Raw genomic sequence first — 15,439 nt, forward strand, 5'->3', positions numbered from 1 at the left:
TCCATTTCTCTGCCCAGTTTTGCCTCTGGCTCCACCTTCCACTGGCATGCATCCCCCAGAAGTCTACATGTGAGGGTACATGACAGTCAGAGAAAACTTGCACAAATTGTTGAAAAGGCAATCTGCCTCTCCTACCTCAAATAAGTACAGTGGTACCTCGGTTTAAGAACAGCCCTGTTTACAAACTATTCAGTATACAAACTCCACAAAACCGGAAGTAGTGTTTCGGTTAGTGAACTTTACCTTGGTCTACAAACAGAAGCCGAATGGTGGAAGGACACCAGCGGCGGGAGGCCTCATTAGGGAAAGCGCGCCTTGGTTTAAGAACGGCTTCGGTTTAAGAACGGACTTCTGGAACGGATTAAGTTCATAAACTGAGGTACCACTGTAGTTGTGAATCTTGTTGGTTGTAGCACATCTTGTCAAACTTTTACAGTTTCAAAAGCGGGTTTAAAACACTTCATGTATCTCTTTACAAATACTCCAAGACATTGGGCTAGATGGACCAGTTGTCTGACTCACTATAAGGCAGCTTCCTAGGTGCCTCAGATCAGTACATTTTTGCGTGGTATGACAGCCTAGGTTGTGCCAAGCTCAAACTTCAAAATAAGAATGTGATAAATCTCTGTCTTGCCACTGGGAAGGTTATAGTTTATAATGTTGTTTTTTTTATAATCTGGCCAATGAACAGCCTACTTTCTTGTTTCCCTGTGTGACCCATATAGCTATCAGGGGTAGAGATGTGGGAGAAATTTGATTCAGGTCTCATTTAAAGCTGAATCTATCAAATTCACAATTTCCAGAAGGATATGAAATCCCCCATGCTTTAAAATTTGCACTTGTCTGAATTTTAGTATCCCAGTTAGCCAACCATCATTTAAAAAAAATGCTTTCATTAAGAGAAAGTATTGCTGAAAATGAATATATTGGTGGAAAAGTCATAGCATTGCATAAGGAGAAATTGCTTGCAAAAACTGCAAATAAAAATGTGCTTATTAGGAGAAGTTTGCACTAAAATGTTGGTGGGTTTTCATTAGGATTTTTTAAAACAAACAAACAAACAAACCCAAAACCAGAAATTGCTGTGAAATGTGGAGAACTGAATTTAAGATTAGAAAAATGAAGAGAACTGAAATTGACAGGTCTTTCAATCCCTAGTCAAGTATTTGTGGTTTATGCTAGACATTTTAAAGAAAAAAATGTTAATGCATCTTCAAGGTAAGTGGCTAGAACATAGGATTGCAGAAGGGCTACATAAAGAAGTTCCCCCCCTTTTTTCGCTAGACACAGTCACACTGGCAACTGACTTCCTACATTGGTTGGCACCACAAAAACATGACACAAGTGTGACTTTTCTTCCAATAAAGTTTTGTGGTTTTTTTGCTTCATTTAAAGAGAGATAGGTTCCTACTAATCATGCCTGGACAAATTAGCATTTAAATATGTGTAAAGTATTTTGAGCTATAGTGCTTGGTTCTGGAGGCAGCAGTGAATAAACAAAAACAAAAAAAACTTCAAGTATTTAGGCCCTTCTATCCCTCAGTTCCCTTTTCTCATAATGAATATGCTGTATTCATTGGCATCTGTAAGTAACATTAGCAGAAGGTAGGAGAGGGACTGCTTAGCAACCCACAGAAATCCCAAAGAGAGGTGGAAAGGAAGTGATTTTCATGTAATTATTCACTGCTACAAAAGCTGTTGTCAGGTAGACACTAGAAACATAGCTGTTTTATTATTCCCCTAACCTACTTTTAATCTTTTGAGAATCACTTCCATTAAAAGAGGGGGAAAGAAAGGGCTTAATTCAGCCATTTTATGCCTAACCATTTAAGTTCTGTTTTCTCCCCTAATGAAGCCTCTGCTTACAGAAGCTGTGTTGTTGAAAACCCCTGGGTAGTAAAACCCCAGAAACAAAATGAGTCCTGTATCCAAATACTGCACATTTGCTGCTATTTATATACACAATGTAGAGTTCATATTTTGTGTTGCTTTATTTTCCTGTTGAATCACAGCATTTAAGGGCGAGACAAACCGAAGGTGTAATAAGATGATGTGTACACGTAGCAATGAAAAGCTTGGATTACTGTGGTGAAGGTTAAACATACTTATATTTGATCATACTTGGAGCACTTTCCACACTTAAGATTCCACAGAAGGCACAGTTTAAGTCTTGTTTGCTTGTGAGATAAAATCTTGGGCAGGCCCTGAGTTGTGGAACTCCCTCTCCACAGAGGTCTGTCTGGCAATGTCATTGTACAGTTTTCATTGGTGCTGCAGATACGCCTCTTTACCCTGACCTTTGACCGCTGAGATGTTCATTTTTAGGACCCACTCGATTTTTGTGATATTTTTAATTGTAAGTTTTTTATCTGTTTAAACAGTATTTTACATTGTAGTCTACTCTGGGACCTTTAAAACAAAACAAACAAAACAAAACAACAACAGCAACAGCAACAGCAGCAGCAACAACAACCAGCCCATAAATTGTGTAACATCTCAGCAACATGTCTACTTCCTTCCTCCCAAACTTAGAGAAAAGCTCAGAAGTACCGAAGAATTTTCAAAAACAGATTTTTGTTTTCAACTTCAGGAAAATTGCTATTTAAAATGTAAATAATGCCAAGCCTCATCAACAATAATGCATAATTTATGTCAGTCTTCAACTATAAAATGATTATTCATTCCTTGATGAAAATAAGCATAGTAAACAGCTTTCTGTATCTGGAAGAGTCTGTTTTATATAGTAGTAGATCTGAATTTCATTATAAGTGCTCTGGGGGAGGGGGAGGGAAATGCTGTAGTTGGGCGAAAACATCTGTGTAGCCACTAATATGCAGGGAATTTTTTCTCAAACATTTCTTGTGACTGATGGTTGAATACTGCACTAGCATGCACTAGAAAGGTAAAGGGACACCTGACCATTAGGTCCAGTCGTGACCGACTCTGGGGTTGCGGCACTCATCTCGCTTTGTTGGCCGAGGGAGCCGGCGTACAGCTTCCGGGTCATGTGGCCAGCATGACTAAGGCGCTTCTGGCAAACCAGAGCAGCACACAGAAACGTTGTTTACCTTCCTGCCGCAGCGGTACTTATTTATCTACTTGCACTTTGACATGCTTTTGAACTGCTAGGTTGGCAGGAGCAGGGACCGAGCAACAGGAGCTCACCCCATCACGGGGATTCGAACCGCTGACCTTCTGATCAGCAAGTCCTAGGCTCTGTGGTTTAACCCACAGTGCCACCTGTCCCTTATTAGAGCATACACTACTTTGTATAAATAGTATAATCAATCTATAAAGTAATTCATTATACATTTAAAATGTAGAGGTTGTTCTCTGTTGTATTGAAACTCAAAAATTTAATGGCTTCAGCAAATTTCTGAATCACACGTTTAACTGTAAGAAGTTGTTATCAGTCATCAGAAATCATGGTATTCAATTTAATGCAATGCATGTTACACTTAAACTCATAGGGAAGAATTCAATGTAGCACTGAGCGGGGAATGCACATGAGGACCTTGGTGCTCATGGAGTAGGATTTTGCCTCACTCTTCTTTTCCTGCATCCCCTTTGACCTGTTCTGAGGATTTGCCCAGCTCTCCAGAGCAGATTTAGGGGGGAAGTCCCATTGTACAAGTAGAGCTTGTTCCACAACTGCAACAATGTCCTTGAATCTCACCTTCCAGTTTGAGCAAAGTCATGTTCACCATACCCTCTTCTGAAATATTTGCTGACTTTTGACTGAAACAAAAGTCAAAGAGAGCAGGTTCTCTATGTCCCTTCTTTTCTATTGTAAAACTGGGGTGTGGTGGAACCTTTCCCAGTACAAAAATCTTGATTAGTTATGCCAGAATTGTGTTGCGTTTCAAGGTCCCCAAGCCACCCCCAAATAAATCACAATTCACACAGAATTTTTGTTTAAGGTTTTTGGCATAATTTTGGCCACAACTTTATTAAAATACATAAATGTGAGTGGTTGCTTAGGCATTGGTTCCGACTATCTGTCCCCGTCCCGGGACAGAAATGACTTCAGACACCAGACCCTCACCTCTCTCCGCATGTTCCCAGGGGCTTGCGTCGCCCAAGCCCCATGCCAAGGATTTGGACGAAAGCATGGCGAGCCCCTGGATTCCTTTAACAGAATTCCCTTGCAGCAGCAGCACTGGAGGGGCAGGCACTGCCAACCACATCCCCTCCACCAACCAAAAATTAACCAATGCCTAAACACAACCTTACAAGTCGTGACGATTTGCTACACAGTAGGCAAAAACCGAATGGCACCAGCCAATCAACCAAATGGACAAAATTCCTACCAGTCCCCTGCCCCAAAAGCAGATGACCCCATGACAGGCATAGCAAGGTCAGACGCAAGAGCCCTAAATAAGGGAGGGAGGGCAAGTGATCCGGTACACACTGCAAAAGAGAACGCTCAATGCTGCATGCCCTGCACATAAAACCTTTGGCCATCCCACAAATTGGCAACATCAAAATTAGCCCAGTAACCCAAACAGCCCAATCACTGCCAATGACCATCTAAATGAATCCCACCCAGCAACTGAGGGGGTGGCCTGTCAGACCCCACTGCAACACGTGCTCTCCATGAAGGAGAACACGCTTTATAGTATCTCATAAATTGAGGGACGCAGGTGGGGCTGTGGTCTAAACCACAGAGCCTAGGGCTTGCTGATCAGAAGGTCAGCGGTTCGAATCCCCGCGACAAGGGTGAGCTCCCATTGCTCGGTCCCTGCTCCTGCCAACCTAGCAGTTCGAAAGCACGTCAAAGTGCAAGTAGATAAATAGGTACTGCTTCGGCGGGAAGGTAAGCAGCGTTTCCGTGCGCTGCTCTGGTTCGCCAGAAGTGGCTTAGTCATGCTGGCCACATGATCTGTACGCCGGCTCCCTCGGCCAGTAAAGCAAGATGAGCTCCGCAACCCCAGAGTCTTTATCTCATAAATTGGATAGACTCATCTCTATTCAACCTCTATTCTTCGGGAATAATTCATATATAATAACACAAGAGGGACTCACCAGCAGACTCCAAATCTCCAATGAGAACGGTGACTGTTTTTTGGGAGGAGGGTTGAGAAACCCGGTGGGAGATGGAGTATCCTGAAGATACTTCACACTGCAAAATTTTGTCACAGAATTTTTGGTGTGATTCATAATACCTAGAGTTCTTATTTAGGCATGGTGGGTGAGAGAGAGAAAAGTTAAACAGGAAATCACTAGGAAATCTTTGGAAATGGCAAATTATTCACTGTTCTGGTTGTTGTAAACTATTAATTTCTGATTAGTTTGGCTTAATAGTACATGTGAATTGTACTATTAAGTTGCCATGTAGGGTTGCCATATGTCCTCTTTTTCCAGGACACGTCCTCTTTTTCATGGGTATGTAAATTGAGAGTTGTCATGGTAATCCATAGTTAAAAGTGGAAGTCAGCAAGTGTCCTCTTTTTTGCTCTTCAAAATATGGCAACCATACCAAATGAACATCACATAACAATCCTTCCTTTATTATATTAACCCCTTGTAGATTCTTATACTCACTGAGGAATGTATTTGTGAGCATTGCTTTCTGATCTTTGCGATCAACGCTATCAAATGTACATTCCAATAATACGCTTGATAAATTGGTTAGATCTGCTAGATTTCCTTGTTTCTAGTATTTTACAACCATGATATATAAAGCAGCTGGCAATGATGGCATGTTTCAAAGATATCACTTCATCTCTTCAAGTCACTTCATTACATTCAATAGATCCATTGTAGTTCCAACTTTGTAATTTGCAGCTTTGTTGTGATCACTTTTTTATAAAAAAAAGTTTTGAATGACTTATTTTTACCACCCCCTTTCTCTGGAGCTTCAAAATATTATATATAATAGTTTTTACTCTTTCCAAACCTACGTAAAAATGGTAAAATCTACAGGGTTGGTTTAAACTGACTTCCTCATCCCAATATCTTCATAGCAGCCTCTGAAACCCCACCGTGAGGATTCAGGAACCCTGCTGAATTGGGAGGGAAGCTGAGGTATGGTGGGCTGATTAGAAGGGGAAAATTCTTTAAAACCGAGTGGAGGCTTCCTCCCCAAACTGAACTCCTGCCTGAAGAATTAGTTTATGCAGAGTTTTCAGAGATTCGTCCCTTCTCCCCCTGCAGCCATGGAGTATCACCTTAAGGGAGCCTGGGCGGTGGTTTTTGTCCATAACGCCCCATTGGGTGATCCTGGGGGATCATGAATTGACATCTGTAATTAACAAAGTTATGGCCTTTTCAATCCCAAACACACCTGTCCTGTGTCATTTGTTGATGTCACTATGGCACCACTGCTCCCAGCTCTACTCGGCTCACAAAGCCCTTTGCTGGGTGTGGTGGTTGGGGCCACAACGATGCCATGGCAGGGCTGATCTCCCTTCCTCAGTCTTTGGCACAGTGGGAGGTGATGCTCCTGGTTCCTCTCACTGCACTGGTGGCTAGGTACTTACTTGTAAGGCCAATTGCAGGTGAGCTGGGGGTATGGCTGGGGCGCGGACCTGATGGGGAAATTATTCTCTGTGGTCGACTTCTTCATTTTCTTCCATGGAAGGTACACATGTCCCTTCTCAGTTCTGAGGCTGGTACCCCCTCTGAAAAAAATTAGACGAAAATGGCTTCAAAATGATTTATTCAATTTCATTGTTCTTTCAGCTTCCAAAAGTGTGGTCTCTGGACTGGTAGCAAAGGTTTATGGAATCAAGTTGATCTAGTAGATACCGTCCTCCTTATAGACTATGCAGACATTATTATTATTATTATTATTATTATTATTATTATTATTTATTTATTTATTTATTTATTTGTATACCGCCCTTCATCCGTAGATCTCAGGGCAGTTCACAGCATAAAATACAAGGTGGTTGTTGTTTTTTTAAAGCATAATAAGCATGTTGTTGTTTAGTCATTTAGTCTTGTCCAACTCTACGTGACCCCATGGACCAGAGCACGCCAGGCACTCCTGTCTTCCACCTCCTCCTGCAGTTTGGTCAAACTCATGCTGGTAGCTTCGAGAACACTGTCCAACCATCTCATCCTCTGTCGTCCCCTTCTCCTTGTGCTCTCCATCTTTCCCAACATCAGGGTCTTTTCCAGGGAGTCTTCTCTTCTCATGAGGTAGCCAAAGTATTGGAGCCTCAGCTTCAGGATCTGTCCTTCCAGTGAACACTCAGGGCTGATTTCCTTCAGAATGGATAGGTTTGATCTTCTTGCAGTCCATGGGACTCTCAAGAGTCTCCTCCAGCACCATAATTCAAAAGCATCAATTCTAACAAGCATACAACGTAATAAAAACAAGAACAAAACAAAACAAAACAATTATGTTCCTCTCCTGTCCCTCTAGCTATTTGGCAAATATGACATTACAGCAATTCTGACATATCAATTTTTCTCCACTGATACAAGTGTTAATTCCAAAGGTAGCTTCAGTATGGCATTGGCAAGATGTATATTTGAAAATGCATTGTAAACAAAAAATATTGCTGCAATATTCCACCTAATTAAAGAATTGTGAGATGTTATTTTCAAGAATTTGAGGCCACTTTAGCCCACAAATGATCTTTAAAAAATCCATTTTGGTTTGCCATGCAATGTAGAGAACTGCTGTTGAAGAAATGAGATCTCCAGACTTTTTAGTTAAAATGTGTTCCGTATCCACTTTTCTCACTATGAAGTAGAACATTTTACAGATATAATCAGCTATATTTTACTCATCATGACAGCAGTGAAACCATTTTAACTTGTGACACAAGTTAAATGTGATCGTACTAGTGCTTCAAAACAGAAACACTTCCAGCTTTCAACAACTTGAGAAATCGGAGCCTCTTGGAATTTACATGTAAAATACATTTTATCTTTTTATGATTTGGAGTTCCATGAGACAACTGGTAATTCAATCCAATTTCTATCTTGCATTAAGCATTTTGTCCTGAAATTTTAATGGTTAAATGGTCTACAAATAGAATAAATTGCTAGATAGGAGTATTATCCATGGTTGGATTTTTTGTTTTCTCTCTGGGAAGCTGACCTGTATGCTATATTGCAAAATGCTTTTGAAACTCCCTGTAGTTCCAAATGCAGTTTCCTGTGATCGACAAAAGAAGCAGAAATGGTTTTACAGTTCATTGATGCTGACCATAACTTTTACATTCACAAATTTTAAGCAATCATCATTATATTTGTCTTTATTTATTTGACTGCATTGTCACTTATTTAGACACTATCATGAAACCTTAGGACAAGTTACTTATAATGAAAGCTGTTGAAGATATGTTAGTGCTGATAGTATACTCATCAAAGAATAAGTTACAGTTCAGCCACATCTGGAATGCTGTGTCAGAGTTGGCTTTTGGGTAGCACAACTGGTTCCACTGCACTGAGCGTTGAGCCTAGGGGGCGCCACTGGGTGTCACAACTATGATGTAATGAACTGAGCAGAACAGAAGGCAAGAGACAAGGGCCACCAAATTTTGGCCTTGCACAGGGCACCGCTAAAATTTGAAAGACCAAAGTCCTCCCCTAGCTGTATGCAGTTCTGGTTGCTTCATCTAAAAAAAGAATACAGTAGCACCTTGGTTCTCGAACTTAATCTGTTCTGGGAGTCTGTTCGACTCCCGAAACTATTCAAAAACCAAGGTGCAGCTTCTGATTGGCTGCAGGAGCTTCCTGCACTTAATCAGAAGCTGTGGAAGCCGCATTGGACGTTCAGCTTCCAAAAAACGTTCGCAAACTGGAACACTCACTTCCGGATTCGCAGCGTTTGGGAGCCAATTTGTTCGGGAGCCAAGCCGTTCAAGTACCAAGGTACCACTGTATAGTTAAACTTGAAATGATAAAAGAGAAGGGGCTGGAGTTGCCATGGGAAAATGGTGATGGGAAGTGCATGGCATGGAGACAGTGGGTAGAGTATATCTATGTGACTCATAAAATCATAAGAGTTGGAAGGAATGCAGGAATATACAGCTGACCCTTATGGGGATCGAACCTGCGACCCTGGACTCACACTACTAGAATTGAGGGTTAACCGATGAAGTGGCTTGGCAGTAGATTCAGGAGAGGTAAAAGAAGTTTATGAAATTTACTGCCAGAAGATGTAGCAATGGCCTCTGGCTTAGATTACTTTAAATTGAGATGTAAATAAATTCACAGGGGATAGGTCTATCAACTGTGAGCCACTGCTGTTTGAACCCGCTGGATATGGTATGGTTCTGATACTGTATGGGTGACAAACAGCAGAATGAATGAGAAGAAACAGAATGATGATAACCGTTATATAGCCATGAAGGAAGTTCCTCATTCAAGTCTATTACACTGGTCTGAAAAAAAGTAATTTTGCAATTTCAAGTGAATTGCAAAAACAAACCCCAAAACACTGGATAGCACTAGAGAATCTAATTTCAAGGCTTCTTCTAATAATTTATGATCTGCTTACCTTATAGTAACAAGGATTTTTTAAAAACCTTTTTATAATTATTCCTATATTTTGTGTTTGCAGGTCTGGGTGGATGCTGGAACACAAATATTTTTCTCTTATGCCATCTGCCTGGGGTGCTTGACAGCCTTAGGGAGCTACAACAACTACAATAACAACTGCTACAGGTAATACACGATTACAGTCATGTTTATTTTTTCTGTTGAGTGGTCTAGTCTGGCAAATATGTACATGACTGTTTGAGGTACCCAACTAAATAATTGTGTATGAGGAACAACTTCTGTGATTGCAATGGAATTTCCCCTCTCCCCACATGCCCCCCACTCCGCCGCTAAATCTTTGCTGGAGGGTTGCAGGAACTCCCAAAGCAGATTTAGGGGATGTGCAAGGGAAGGAGAGGAAGGAGAAGTTCATTTGCGCATTCAAAAGTTATTTTATGTGTACAGTAGAATAGTTGCATAGAGCTGAATATATACTAGTTAGATACACAGAACATACTTGAGTACTGTTATTCCCACAATGACATTTTAAGGGTTCTGAGCATTACTTGATCCCTTTGCTTTTGAACTGATTTCTTTTGAAAACGGTAATTTGGGAGGAAGAATTAATGTTTCATTATTAAAGTTATAAAGATAAATATAGAATAGATAATACGTTAACTGTATTTTAGGCACATGTATGATGCATGCATTATACAAAAATTAACTAGCACAAGTTCTATCATTTGTGAATATTTTTTCATGTACTTAGATTTCAGTCATATCCACTTACCTGGGAGGAAGCCTCACTGAACAGGGTGGGACTTAATTTTTGAGTCGACATGTAGAGGATTGTGCTGTTCAGAAAATATATGGCTACATGGAGCAGGAATTCTAACAGCCCAACGCCTTTTTATGACAAAGATTAATCTAGAATTCCACATGGTGGTACATTAGCATTGGTGCCATACTAGTATAAAATTGTGAATTTGGTCAGTATTCACTGCAGGTGTGGTATCACCTTTCAGTACATTAAATTACATGGTATGACTAGTGGTTCTGGTAACATATTTTGGGGATGAAAAATTTACATAGTATACCCTTTGGAGAATGCTGATTTTCTGAGTGTTTTAAAATGGCAGGTAACGGATAGAACAAGAGTAGTGTCCATTTCATAAACACTTTTAAAAAGCTATAACACAGCAGCCATAAGATCTCGGTACCGCCATGTGACAATAACCTTGTATTTCATAAAGAAATTTGAAAGTGGTGTATTGGCTCCCTCTAGTGTAAACTTTAATGCTTATCCGCTTTAACTGTATAGCCAGCACACGATACATCCCCTTAATTCACCTCTTAGTTTCATCTTTCATAATTCTAAATAATCATCTGCTTGTTCTTTCTTAAGACTACTATGGTATATTATTAAGTGATTGATCACTCATTTGATTCTGGGACCAGTTTGTCTGTTTATTTATAGCAGCTTTTCTTCATAAAAACTACATTACCTAGGTAAACATTACAATTATAATTTTTGTTAAGAAGATTGTGTGTGTATACAGACTTTTTTTTTTAAAAAAAAAAAGATTTGTACCACATGGGAGAATTTTATTTCTATCCTGGGATAGCTCAGTTGTCAGACCATGAGACTCTTAATCCCCGCTGAGATATTCCCTCAGATGGAGAATCAACTATGATATTTTGAGAACATTAAAAACCAAATATTTTTTTCATGAATTTTAATTAGACTCATAATGCATCTGATATTATTTTACCTCACCTGGAGTACTGTGTCCAGTTCTGGCACCACAGTTCAAGAAGGACACTGACAAACTGGAACGTGTCCAGAGGAGGGCAACCAAAATGGTCAAAGGCCTGGAAACGATGCCTTATGAGGAACGGCTAAGGGAGCTGGGCATGTTTAGCCTGGAGAAGAGGAGGTTAAGGGGTGATATGATAGCCATGTTCAAATATATAAAAGGATGTCACATAGAGGAGGGAGAAAGGTTTTCTGCTGCTCCAGAGAAGCGGACACAGAGCAATGGATCCAAACTACAAGAAAGAAGATTCCACCTAAACATTAGGAAGAACTTCCTGACAGTAAGAGCTGTTCGACAGTGGAATTTGCTGCCAAGGAGTGTGGTGGAGTCTCCTACTTTGGAGGTCTTTAAGCAGAGGCTTGACAACCATATGTCAGGAGTGCTCTGATGGTGTTTCCTGCTTGGCAGGGGGTTGGACTCGATGGCCCTTGTGGTCTCTTCCAACTCTATGATTCTACCTTCAAATTTTACCTTTTTAAAATCCCAATTCCTAGTCACTAACAAAATTTGCATAAAACATACTAAGGTTTCTGGTAGGGAAGTTTAAGATGTTTTGTGAAAATCGGGTGCTGCTAAGCTGCTATAAGGAAATTGAAATATAGTGCAAAAATAAAGTCAGTGTCACTTTTATTCATAGGCTGCAAAGTCCCACTATCCTGTTCATTCACCATGTTTATTGAACTACAAATTCAGCTGGTCTGTTGGTCTATTTATTATGCAAAATAGGAAGGGAGGAATATCCAGTTTAAACAGATGCCATACAGTTATTGTAACTGATACATATATCTGAAGCACAGTCTAGCATTTCCCCCTAGTCAGTGGTATTTATTATAATGATTTTTAATGCAGCCAGTCTGTAAAAATGTAAGATTCTTTACGCTTCAGGTTACATACGCTTTAGGTTACAGATTCCGCTAACCCAGAAATAGTACCTCAGGTTAAGAACTTTGCTTCAGGATGAGAACAAAAATCGTGCTCCGGCGGTGCAGCAGCAGCAGGAGGCCCCATTAGCTAAAGTGGTGCTTCAGGTTAAGAACAGTTTCAGGTTAAGAACGGACCTCCGGAACGAATTAAGTTCTTAACCCGAGGTACCACTGTACTGTGAAATTACAAATTGTATTGTAAACATTTACTCCCACTTTGGTAAAACAGATGGTTTATCAGCAGGGCCGGATCACCCATGAGGCAAGGTGAGGCAACTGCCTCAGGCAGCAGATTCCAAAGGAGCAGCAGATCCCGATGTAAATCTTTATTCCTCCCTTGTTCCTGATGTAGATCTTCCCTCACATCTTCTTCCCTGGCAGGGAGGGGAATGCCATTTTGTGGTTTGCCTCATGTGCCAAAATGTCTTGGGCCTGTTCTGTTTATCAGTATAAAAAAAATTGCTTACCTGTGTCACTGGAAACAAAGCTGACTCTAAACCTGCTTCAGGCAGCAGCCCTGCACATAAATATTGATTGCAAATACTAAAATGTACCGCTGTTGCATTTACAGTATATTATCTCTGAAGGGTTTGTGTCACTTCTTCTAAGGTTAAGAGTTTTCTCTGTTGACCTTGAAGCATATCTGCATCACTATGCAGTCAGCTATGTTGAGGCCCATGAAGCTAATAATTGCAGATCCACAAAGGGGTGATTTGGAAGTTGTCTTACTAGATACTGAGTGGAGAACTGGAAGCAGTGAGGAAGCCCTGCCTATTGGCAAAGTCCACCAATCGCAACTTGATGGCCAAATAAAGAGACAGGCACAGAGGTTGGGTTGAACTAGGGCCACTTTATTTAAGATTAAACCATAATAAAACCTCTGCAGAGGGGAAGGAACACTATTGCTGCTCTACGGTGACCAAAACACTTGTTTCATTGTCTGATTTTTCTAATAACTGTGGTGTCTTGATCTACATGTGTACCAAATTTCAAAGCTGTCGTAGCCGCCCAAAAATATGTGAAGCAAAGCCGCACACTGAGAACAAGCGAATTGCTCTTTCTTCCACAGAGACTGCATTATGCTCTGTTGCTTGAACAGTGGAACAAGCTTTGTGGCTGGCTTTGCCATCTTTTCTGTCCTTGGCTTTATGGCGTATGAGCAGGGAGTGCCCATAGCAGAAGTTGCAGAATCAGGTAAGTACTAAAAGTATACATTTATTATTATGTTAAAGTGTATTTGATATACTAGTGATATTGTGTACTTTAATCATTATGTATTATTTGTTAAATTTATATCACACCCCACTGTGCAAGACCACCATATAAACAATTCCTATTTAATTTCTTTTCTTTTTTTTTCAGGACCTGGGCTTGCTTTCATTGCTTACCCAAAAGCTGTAACAATGATGCCTCTTTCTCCGTTATGGGCAACTTTGTTTTTCATGATGCTGATATTCCTTGGTTTAGATAGTCAGGTATGGATCAAAGGTGACATTTTAGAACATCCTTTCCAGGTGTAACTTAAGCTGAGATCTGAATTTAAATCAAGCTGTAACTTTAAATTAAATTTAAAACTAATTTAAATCGCCAGCTTAATATTGCTGAATTCTTGCTTCACTGTACTTCAGTTTATTTTATTATTTTAATGTGTCGCCCACAGGTGAGTGAGAAGCAAGGTTATAAGATAGGAATGAAAAGTTATGAGCCCCAATCTTATACTGGACATGAGTATGCAGAGCCCTTCTTTAAAAGCTAAAGTGGTGGGGACTGCATCTAGCTCTTATCCAAAACAGCTAGTTGGTTGGAATGCAGCTGTTTTGGGGAATCACATGCACACAGCCCTGCTGCATAAGGTTGGAAATCCTAAAGTACAGAACCCATTCTTATACAGTCTTACACACTCACTTTGGAGACACTCATATGGATGGGTTCTAGCAAGACTGGGGCAATGAACTAAAGAGCAGAAAATACATTTAAGGCGAGAGCAGGCTAGCAGCATGGTTCAGGAAGTATTGGATTAGACATGAGAAATATCAACTGAAATCATAGAATCATAGAGTTGTAGAGTTGGAAGGTTCCACAAGGGTTCGTCTAGTCCAGCCCCCTGCAGTGCAGGAATCTTTCGTCCAACATGGGGCTCAAACCCTTGACCCTGAGATTGAGAGTCTCATGCTCTACCAACTGAGCTATCCCAGCTATCTGATAGCTCCTGAGCACTGATAGACTCATAGCACTACAGAGTTTGAAGTTACCCCAAGGGTCATCTAGTTCAACCCACTAAATAACTAAACCAACTAACTAAACCAGCCAACCAACCTACCTCAGGTTACTCATGTCACAGGGTTGTCATTTAATGTAGTGCCTAATGCCTGATGCAGTACTTTCCCTGTGATCAGCGTGGAGGAAATGCCATCCTGCAAGAAAGGCATTCAGAGAGCTCTTATCAGGTGGGAGCAAGTATGGCAAGTTAGGTGCTATCTTTAGTGGTGATATTTAAAGCTCTATATAGGAACGGGCTATAAATAATGCAAAAAATAAAAATTAAAGCATATAGTGCACTGACATGTGCTGAGGAACTGGTACTGTAGATCATTTACTCTATATGTCATTTTTTTCTTCTGCATTTGCTTTGTCCAGTTTGTGTGTGTTGAAAGTCTCGTGACAGCCGTGGTAGATATGTACCCAAAGGTTTTCCGGAGGGGATACAGACGAGAGCTGTTGATTCTTGCTCTTTCGATTGTATCATTCTTCCTTGGTCTAATCATGTTAACGGAGGTAAGATATATTTATTTGTATTTATAATGGTGGGGAAGAAAATTGTTTCCATTCTTTTTTTAACTTAGGCTATGTTCGCACTAGTGGCTTGAAACACTAAGTGATATTTCCCCCCATGCTGAGTGGAACTTTGATCTGCGCACATGTCATCATGTGCACATACGCAAAAGCCACCTGAATTAGAGCACAGTGGAGCCACGGCTTCCCTTTTCAAATCTGATGGAAGTTGGTTCCAAGCAAAACACATCAAAGAGCTACAGGACACAGGTGGGTTGTGGCTAACATCTTGTGAACCCAGCTTTGAAAACTAGCAGTGGGAGTGCGCTGGAACTGCAGTAAATAGCAATGTGAGCACAGCCTTAGAAATTCTAAGCAAAACTATCTGAGGATTGATAAACATCTGGAGCAACAAAATATTGATCAGATGTTGTTCTGTGACAAAATACAACGTACTTGGAAAGATTAAAAAATCCTCAAAGGAAC

General features: G+C 40.5%; 1 protein-coding gene across 1 annotated transcript in view; it reads left to right on the forward strand.

Annotated features, from left to right (window-relative positions):
- Positions 1 to 15,439, forward strand: part of SLC6A11 (solute carrier family 6 member 11) — a 96,194-nt gene that overhangs the window by 63,401 nt on the left and 17,354 nt on the right. Inside the window, exons 8-11 of the mRNA XM_083488993.1 lie at positions 9,524 to 9,627; positions 13,251 to 13,375; positions 13,544 to 13,656; positions 14,819 to 14,956. Coding sequence (XP_083345119.1) covers positions 9,524 to 9,627; positions 13,251 to 13,375; positions 13,544 to 13,656; positions 14,819 to 14,956 — 480 coding nt within the window. The remainder of the gene's footprint in view (positions 1 to 9,523; positions 9,628 to 13,250; positions 13,376 to 13,543; positions 13,657 to 14,818; positions 14,957 to 15,439) is intronic.

The sequence above is a fragment of the Podarcis liolepis genome, assembly GCF_965112155.1.
Source record: "Podarcis liolepis genome assembly, chromosome: 2".
NCBI lineage: Eukaryota > Metazoa > Chordata > Lepidosauria > Squamata > Lacertidae > Podarcis > Podarcis liolepis.